At 27.8% G+C, this 10,484-nt stretch overlaps 1 protein-coding gene across 1 annotated transcript; it reads right to left on the reverse strand.

Annotated features, from left to right (window-relative positions):
* Window positions 1–1,938: 1,938 nt before the first annotated feature.
* Window positions 1,939–8,229, reverse strand: LOC149892559 (uncharacterized). The gene is made up of 5 exons (XM_090080628.1): window positions 7,755–8,229; window positions 4,414–4,751; window positions 4,117–4,206; window positions 3,650–4,019; window positions 1,939–2,285 (listed from the first exon to the last, which is right to left on the reverse strand). Exons 1-5 carry the CDS (start codon window positions 7,847–7,849, stop codon window positions 2,114–2,116), a joined length of 1,065 nt encoding a protein of 354 aa, XP_089936754.1. The 5' UTR covers window positions 7,850–8,229; the 3' UTR covers window positions 1,939–2,113.
* Between the last annotated feature and the right edge of the window lie 2,255 nt (window positions 8,230–10,484).

Here is a 10,484-nt window from a genome sequence, read left to right on the forward strand (position 1 = left end):
TCAGAGATTCTCGACCGTGATTTTGGAGTTTCATGCTGTATTTCTTTGCTCATTTTGTAACTTTTTTGTTATTTAATTTATTCGAGTTTTTATTAGTACTATTTAAAACAAAAAACAAAAAAATATCAGAAATACTAAATGCAGATGATAATAAAATCAAAATTATTGAAAAAAGTTATGAATATATTACGTAAATTTTAAAAATAAAGCAGTGAGCCTTAACTTTTGACTAACATAAAAAATAAAAATTTTGTAGTAATTATTAACAAATTATTTATAAGGAGTACAAAATAAATTTTAAGGAAACCACATGTCTATTAAACAGTAAACATGATACTTGTTATTTAATACTAATAAAATATTGAAAAAGTATAATAGTTTTTAAAATAATTTCAATCAAACAGGATTTAAAAAAAAAAAAAATAGTGAGCTCTAATTTATGGCTAATGACGTACATGAGGAGAACCGAAAAATATTTTCCGGACTTCGACGACAAAATTCGTATCGAAAAAAAACAGTTAAAAGAACCCATTGTTACATGCTTAAAGAAAATGCAAATCAGAAATTGCCTTGATTAACCATCCTAAACCAACAGAAAAAAGCCGCTTTTTTTTTGTAAACACTAATAAATACATTTTGAAAAAAATGAACTTAATCGAATTATATAGACATGATTTAATCCTTTGTGATCGTAGTTTTTATTTTGAGGGAAAGGGGGGGGGGGAGGTTATAGCAGGTTTAAAATTGCAAAAGATTAAAATCTGAGAAAAGATGATTTTTTAAAAATACCACTTGGTGGATTTTTTTAATACCAAAATCTTGGGTTTTTGGAAACTGGTGGATTTAATACCAAATATGAAGATACAGAACTAATTTCATACAGCTAAAGGAAGTCCAAGTCCAGCGAATAAGAAGTATATGTGACTAGAATAAGGCTTGTGAATCAGAAGAGAGACGTGCAACACACATATTGTGTTGCAGGTCTATCTTCTATTGTGTTGGTGTAACACACAAATTATGTTGGTGTTGTAAGATTGTTCACTGAGGATAAGAAAAATTCAAGGTTTTAATTATTTTGTACAACAATAATTAGCAAATTATGTAGAACTTTCCTATCAGAGGCATAAGAAAAAGCGTTATCTGTTTGATTTCGTCTTTTTATCTAGAATAGACGCTAGCCAGAGAAATGGCAGCCTAAAAATTTATAGAAAATTATTTAAAAGACTCTTAAGAAAGTGTTCAAGCTTGTTCCTCTGGGGTTGAAAAGCGCAGCAAAAACTGGGTAATAAATATATCTATATACAAATGTTTTACATAACTGTGGCTTGGTAGCGTAATTTAAAAGGTAATTTTGTGAAATAATATTTTAACAGTTTGCTTACTTGTGGTACAAGTAAGCAAGCTGTTAAAAGATTATTTAAAATTTTAAAATCTAAAATTTAAGTAATAATAATGATAATTAAAATAATGATAATAAAAATAATGATAATAAAAATGATGATAATAATAATAATAATAGTAATAATAATAATAATAATAATAATAATAATAATAATAATAATAATAATAATAATAATAATAATAATAGTAATAATAATATTAATAATAATAATAATAATAGTAATAATAATAATAATAATAGTAATAATAGTAATAATAATAATAATAATAATAATAATAATAATAATAATAATAATAATAATAATAATAATAATAATAATAATAATAATAATAATAATAATAATAATAATAATAATTGTCTGTTTAATGCTCTAATGCTAATTACTGAAAATAAGGGTTGTTGATATTAGTCCTTTTAGCTCCATTCCACAGATATATAATATAAATCTCCGTCTATGATTTTTAATCTAAACACGAACTTCAAACAGACTGGTAATTAGAAACTTAGAGATTTCGAAATAACGAAATAAGAGAAAATATAGAGATTTGTAATTATGAAAAGAAACTCCTAAAATAAGGGGCTCTCATTTGCACTTAGTGCAAAAATTTTCGTATAAAAATATTTAAAAAAATTCTTAGAATTGATAATTTACAGTATAAACAAAACAAAAAGCATCATAAAAAAAAGGTCCATTTTTGGGCACAAACATATCTAAACGTTTAAGTGAATATTGGGATTTTTTTCAGTTGAGAGAGCTGATCTTTCAATTAACGGGTGTTCAACCTCGGTAGAACGTCGATATGCTAAATTATCGATAAACAATTGGTTTTGGATTTCTTGGTTTGGATTTGAAACCATCTTCTTTACATCGTTACGTTTGGAACTGTAGAGAGAAAGTAAAAAAACAACATAAATATAAATCTTCAGTAACAAAACAAACCTTTTCACTGTGAAGCAGACTGCTGGGTTTTATGGCGTATCACCTTGATTATTAGTTTAGTATTATTGTTATTGATCATTAATAAAAATTTTTGAAATCGAAATTTTTATGTTAAAATTTTTAACATAACTTTTTAATCATCCTTTTTAATTTAAAAAGGATGATTAAAAAGTGTGAACTTAAAAAACTGTTAAACAATCGATAAAAAAAATTTAAACTTAGTAACGAAACCATGGGTTATAAAAATCATGTTGAATTTAAAATTAAAAAAATAACGGGTGTCTTGCTTGAAATGATACGATTAAATCAGGAAATGTCTTGAGAAAAACTCCTTTGAGAAACAGATGTTAAGAAATTTTGAAAAAAAGCTAAATATTATTCAGATTTTTTTTTTTTTTTAATCAAAACCGCAATTTAAATTGTTTATCGGCGAAAAACTTTTTTTACCTAATCCTAACATTTGAAACGAGACACCCGTTTGCTTCTTTCAGAGTTAAAACTGATTAGCTTCATTGTAATACATCCAAGGATGTGTGACATATACATAGAATGAAAGTTCAGATACTCCATATTCATTACTAACTGGAGAGTTTTAATTAATTTAGGATATCTACTTCCAACAAAATCCTAAAGCATATTAGAGTTGATAAATAGCAACACCTCAGGTTTTTTACCTACAGCCCAAGAAAAAAAAAAGAAAACTTACATCAATTCAAGATCTTGAATAGCATTTAGAAGAAAAAATTTTCAATAAATTGGAAGTTTTTACCCAACCTTTTTTAAGTTTAACCTTTTAGTTGTTCAAATTAAAACCTACCGAGAGAAGATTTAACGTGTAGACAAGGACAGTGACAGTGCTTTCATAATTGATATTTTTCTTTAAAAACAATAAAGTGGTTGTTTCTGCAATATCTCACAGTGAGACAAGAAAAAGCCTTTATTTCGGTATTTATGGTTTTGTAATGTTGTTCAAAGGGATTGTATTAGGAGGAACATATGTTAAAAATTAATTTTTTTTTTTTTACACAAGTTTTTGCTATTCTATGAGATAAAAGCTTTTTCAAATCATACTGAAGACTGCAAATAGTAATACCTTCAATAAATATTGAAGTTTTTAGTGAAGTTTAAGTGTTTTAGCAACCATATTTAATTACTTAAAAGTGATTCAAACTTTAGCTCGAAAACTTCTAAAGATGTTTTTAAGTATAGAACAATTCTAAACTGGTAATGTTTTGATTAATTTGGTCTCTGTGGTTCAAAGTGATAAGTTACAAATAAATTAAGTTTAAAAAATATCAATTTATTACCATCTTTCATTCCACTTCTTTACTGCCAAGTAAAAAACTGTCATTACAATTATGCCTGAAAAAAAACCAATACTTAAAAGAAATATTGTTTCTTTTAAATTTTTGTTATTCATTGAATTTGAATTGATTGAATTTGAATGGATTGAATTTGAATTGATTGAATTTGAATTCGCTGTTTTGCCATTAGAATTAGTAGAAGCTGCTGCCACTGGAGGCTGAATCATTTGCTCTCCTGAAAGAGTAGAAGATTCTGAAGTGTAGTAAATGTTTGTTGCATCTCTTGTAGTAGTCGGAGATTCAGTTTCAATATTTGACACCTTTTTGGGTTCAAAGCACATATGGTCATTTCTTGGACTATCATCATTTTGAGCTAAATAACAAATGTGTATGTGTAGTTAGCTAATTTCTTTAGAGAACTTTATAATTGAACATATTTAAGGATAGAAATAAACATATTACAGTGATACCTCGTACATGCATAGCTAGTTTCATATTGTTTTCTTTGCACCTGCCACCTTTAAGATTTTCTAAACCACTTTTCTCGCCATTTGATGTTGCTAAAGTAGTTTTTTAAGTTTCTATTCTTTTGCTTTTTTGTCAAATTTTTTTAAAAACTTAAATTATTAAAACAACACTTGATGAAAAAATAAACTCAACTTACATATTTATTCCTTATAAAGATTTTAACAAACAGCACACACAAAAAGTTATTACAAATGTAAATAGCATAAACAGCAATAAACAAAGAAACATTTTATAATTACCGATAAAGTAATAAGTTGTATTAACTTTAAATTGATATCTGAGACTTGACTTGACATCAAAGATATAAAAACTAACAAATTTGATTTGTGAGGTGTCTTCTGGAGTGTCACACTTCAAAACTGGTTGCCTCTTCTCTTTGGATTTTTCTTCAATCTCACAATTATCAAATTCCTCTTTGGAAACAAGAAACATATTTTCATACATAGATTTCTTTTTAGTAAAATCTCCTGCAAGTACATCATTGCTCAGAGCTTCATGGGGACAAGTAAAGTAGATTGTTGCTTCATAGTTCACTGAGATTTTTGCATACTGGCCAGCGCATACATCTCCATGGAAACTTAAAAGAAGAAAAAATAATCAGATTCTTTTCCAACAATGTTTTTTAAACAGAGAAAATGTTGTTTGATATAAAAATCAAATAGAAATTATAAACTAAATTTGAATTAAGCTGATAAAATGTTCCTAAAGAATGCTTTAGGAACATTTTACTACAACTTTTAATTCTTCCTTAAGAGTAAAGTCTTTAGAATATGTCCTTCAGGATAAGAAAATAAGGTGAATTCAGGGTGTTTGAGGACAATAAAAATGAAAATTTTTTTCTTGGTCATGTGTTTTCTATCTTTTTTTACTTAAAAAGATCATCAAACATTTTGCTTACTTAGGAATAAAACAAGAAGAAGAAAACAATTTCTATTACACAAGAAGTTAAATAAATCAATTAACTATGCTTTTGCATACCTAAAATTCATTTAGATGGACAGCTAGTGAAAATTCTTAATCCTCTTTAAAAAGCTTTTTAAAAAATGAACAAAATTTAAGGCTTTCAAATAGTTTATCTAGAAGATATGAGGGTACACTATAGTTACTGTAAACAGCATAAAACACATAAACTATTGAACTCAATAAGAAATTTATCATTAAAATAATCTTTAAAAGTACCATCAACAAAAAAACTATAATTTACCATGTTAAATTGAGTTATAATCTCCTTTCTATCATCTTACTGTTTTTTTCAGTTTGTTGAGTGACATCAAGTTTTTATGACAGTTTATTCTTTTTAATCCTTCTTCTTCTCCCACTTGGAACTTTGAAAGTTGACTTTTGTCTTCAGTTATTATTTGGTTATACTTTTCATCCTCTTTTGACATCTGTGCATGAAAACTGTTCAAAATTCTGAAATGAGGACTCTGAATACCAATATTAGGGTGGAAGTGACAACCAATCTCTGACTCTCTGATCACCCAATCCTATCATTCAAAACATTAGATAAGAAAATATATCAACCAAAGGAGAGTTGGTGTTTTTATTTTCTCAACTGCAGTGATCATATCTCCCTGATATTTGTTTCTATGTTTGAAAAAAGTCTGGCATCTGAAAGGAAAACAATGGCTACTTTTTCTCCATAGAAATATTTTCCAGGTTTGGGGCAAACTTTCATATATTCCTTCATCTGAAAAATAGCATCTAGATCAGAGGCAGGAGCTCAAATGTCTTCATGTTCTTGAAAATACTACCTTGTGTAAAAGCATGCTATAAACTCACTGATGAGTTTCAAATCTGTTTACAGCTTACTGTTTTTCAGCACAAACTTCAGTTGCTTGAATAAATGTTTAAGCTTGAGGTATTATAGATTCTTGCTCAAAAATCTAGCATAATGAACAGCTCTAGTTCACCTTTATTTGAAATTGGCAATATAATTGGGTCTTACACTTTTCTCTTTGGTCACTGCTTTACAGAAATAAATTATTATAAGCTCAGTGATATGATGCCTACAGGGCAGTAGAAGGTGTTTATCTACCTCTTTTGCAATTTTAATAAGTGAACCTTTGTTAAAACCAGTGTTGCTTAAAGTTGTATCAAAACATAGCCCACAAACTTTTGAAATGAGATCGTATTCTAGTATTTTTTATGATTCCTAGATACAGATTTTCAATTGAAGAAGATTTTATAGCAGGTACTCTAAGAAGATATCATTCTCCCTCAATGTTTACAAGCACAGCTAATCTTATTTTTCAGTCTTTTTCCCTGATTCACAAAAAAAATCTTGCCATTAAAATCAATTATACAGGGATAAGGGGATTCTTCCATGGTCATCTTTATATCTGTTTTAGCTATTTTTGCAGTCTCCTCTGCAGTTTTTTTCATCTTTCTTAAAGCAATTTCTCAAAAAAAGAATCTCTTTAACTTGCTTTGTCTTTAACTGTTCCCCTGTATTTGCTTCTTTTCAAATATGAATGCTTCTGGTCCATTTTCATTAGGTTCTTGAGAATATTCTTATCTGACATTACTTGAAGTCCTGTTTTGACCAAAGGTGTTTTGACTAAACCTAAAATGCATTCAAAGACTCCTTCTTCATGTCTCTTAAAAATTTAAATATTGGTAGGAGAATTTGTAATTTTGTAAATAAATTAAATTAAAAAAAAAAAAAAAATTAAAATTGGTAGCAGACTTAGTAATTATGTAAAACTAGTGTTTTTTTTTGTAGACAATGTGTTAAAGAATGTGACTGACGGTTTAGTTTCATTAATGGTAAAAAGTTTGTTTTTTCTTGATCTGAATAACTTTCCCTTCCTTTTATCTTTAATAATTTTTTTTCCCACTTTATATTCAACCCACATAGATTTAATAATCTATAATTAGTTACATATTCCTATAGAATTTCATTAAATTCTGAATAAATAAGTAACAACCAAGTAAATACACAAACTATTTACTTAAATATAAAATATGTAAACAACTTGACATAAATATATAAAAAAAACTCGAAGAGATCGAAAAATAAAGTTTAAAGTATAAGATTTTTTGAGAAACTGGTAAAAAAGATCTTTACTGTTGTACTCTTTAGCTCTTTCTCAAGTACACCAGAAAACAAAGAGTTATCCATAGTATTGCATAATATTATGACATTACATTATCATTATACAACAATTCAAATGAATTTTTTATCATAATTAACTAATTTACTTAGCCTCTTGTATAATAGAGATTCTTTTTTTCCTCTTGTAATTATTGCTTTACTCCAAAATAAACAAAGAAGCTGATGATTCTTTTAATGAAAAAGTATAAATAAAAAATGACCAAGAAAAAAATATTTTCAAAAAAATATTTTCATTTTGATCGCCCTCTAATATCTTGAATTCCCCCTAATTTAAAAAACATTTTCCTAAAATATAAAAGTAAAAACTAAAATATAAAAAAAACATTTTCCTAAAGTATAAAAGTAACTATGTAATTTAAACATATTTACATATATAAGAAATAATGTAGTTAAAACGCATTATTATCAGTATTTCTAAAATCATCCAGCCTTAAGTCTAGTTTTAAAAAAACAAAAACATACATTTTATTTCTAGGATCCCATATGAATGTTGGTAATTGAAGAGCATCAGCCAGCACTGCTTGAACCCATAGAAGAAAAGTAACTTTTAGTTGCATTTTTTTAAAGATTTTTTTCCTTCCAGTTTGGAAGATTAATGAGCTAAAAAATTTTAAATATTTAAGTCAAGCCTAAAACAGTATGTGTGTGTATTTGTGCGTGTTGTGTGTGTGTATATTAATATAAGGAGTGGCTTTCCTACGCTGACTTTACTATCCGCCATAATTTGTACCGTAAAAACTTTCAGTCAATGAATTATTTTGTAGTTAATGTTTACAATTTAGTACAGCGTTAAGTCAACACAATTTTAAGCGTCAAATACAATAATTCGTATGAATTTGTAACTTTTATTCCCCTAAATTGGATTGCAAACACTTATACGCTAAACTTAAATCTTATGTTTTTCATAATTATTCTGGCTAAATGTCAATTCTTGTGTGTTAAAGTTTGAATTAATCGAAACGTTAATGATTCGTCATAACCGGTATGGAAACCTTCCAATTTTAATGCGTTATTTATTTCTCGTCATTTTTCAAAGTAGTTGAAATTTACTATTTCCTTTACCAAGTTCTCCTAATTATTTTTTGTAAGGTGTCTTTGTCTCGCGTACATTTTTTTCATACTGTTCCAGACATCTTTTTCATAATTCAAACCAATGGTTTTTATAATTGGTATTCATAATTGGTATTAAAATAATTTTAATACAATTATCTCTACGCTATGCTATGAACTTAAATCTTTTTTCGTTTCTTTAACAGTATATTTTTATCAAAAATTCACACTATATCAGTGGTCGACAAACTACGGCTCGCTAGCCACATGCGGTTTTTTGGCTACTCCAGTGCGACTCTTCCAAGAATGACGAATAGACAATTTTTCAATTTTAATTCTACTGATTTAAAAAAATGCAATCTCGTTATTCTTAGAAGAGCCGCAAACCAAAGATTCGCAGTTTGAAGTCCGCTGCACTAAGTTAACGTAGCATTAAAAATACGTGCATGTTTTAAGCATATAATAAACAAAGATAATTATATGGTTTCCAGATCTTTGTTAAGAAAATTCTATTTATGTAACTTTTTTAAACCTGGGACGCCGTCCAATGAAGATTTCCACGAAAAAGTAAAGCTTTAAAAAAAGACGCACAACCTGTGAAAACATGTCTAGTATAAAATTGACATTTGACTGTTTCAAAGTCAAATTATTTCAAATGAAATGTTTTTTTCTGTAAACAAAATTCTCAGGCGGTCCTAGATTGGTATTCGTTATTTAAGTATGGCTAAGGTTTTTACTACGGAATCTAAGCTCTATATTTTAAACTGGTAAAATAATGAATCTTCAATTAAGTTAAATTCACAAATGTTTAATCTTTTGGCATTTAAATGAAGATATCTTGACATTTTAATTTTTTTAACCTAACAGCATAAAAAAATCTATTGATTTAATATAAAGGTTTGACAATAATGAAAGTAAAACAGGAGTTCAGCAATTTTGACGTCAAGAGTGTTCTTACAACTGTCACTTAGATTGTGATCGTTATTAAGATCATCGCTTGATAGTTTTAGCAAATGGCATCATATTATTCGACGTATTCTCTCTAGTTTCAAACATTATTTGCAACTGATACGTTCTGATGTTCGTACCAAATAACTTCTTCACAAGTTAAAAGCAAACGATTTTTCGTAATTCTCTATTTACTCAAATCAAACGATCAGATGAGAATTTCCACGCCATTTATTTTCTGACTGTCAACAGTACTTTAGCAACATAAATATGGTTCTTAAATATTGACTAGCTTGTAAGATAAGCTGTTAGTTTTATTTCATGGTGTTAAAGCGTCTGACGTATTTACAGCTTAAGCGATAAACCGTTTTCTGAGTAAACACGGTGAGCTGAAAAAATGTTCTAAAATTGATTCCCACCTTGAGCGTAGAGCTTTTTTTTTCTTAGTAAGAAAGAGATCCTTTAATATGACTGGTAAAGCGCATCGGAGGAAAAAGTCCTGGAACCGATAGTGATAAAAGGTGTTGAACATGGACACTTTCATACTTCTTGTTTTAAACTGATTAAGTTTTTTTGGATCACAAGAGGTCAGTAGTAAAGTCAAACATCCGAAAGAAACCGGCAAATGCCTTAAAGCATAGAACTTGGAAATAAGGTTTTATAAGAAAAAGATTCCCAATTAGTAACACGTGACCTTTACAACCTCTTTAAACCTTGCTAATATTATAGAATAGTTTTAGAGCTCCTAGTTACAAGGCAATCTGAACACCTTGAATAAACTGTTCACACACATTGCTGCTTGTTTTTACATAAAAAAAAAAAAGAGATTAGCCCTGACCAAATGAAAAAGTTGTTAACAACGTAACTAATTAACTTAATAAATAACTTAACTAATTAAATTACATAATTTATTTTGTGATTCAACATCCAAAAGAAACAATTGCCTAAAACAGATTGAAATTGACATTTTATATAAATAAACGGTAGTGTTTCAAAAAAACACCGCAAAGACCAAAATTCATCGGTTTCATGGCTTAACAAGTATTTTCAAGTTTTAAATTTAACTTTGTTGTTCAGTCTCAGTTTACATAGACAATCGCGGTGGGAAAAAAAAAATCGTTTTTTAAATGTTATGAGGCTAGAAAGCATTTGGCAATGATTAAACATGATATAAAGTCTTCGTAGAAATTTTTT

Source organism: Hydra viridissima, unplaced genomic scaffold, assembly GCF_058129835.1.
Source record: "Hydra viridissima isolate aposymbiotic clone 2 unplaced genomic scaffold, HvirCarnegie_v1 scaffold_2, whole genome shotgun sequence".
Lineage (NCBI taxonomy): Eukaryota > Metazoa > Cnidaria > Hydrozoa > Anthoathecata > Hydridae > Hydra > Hydra viridissima.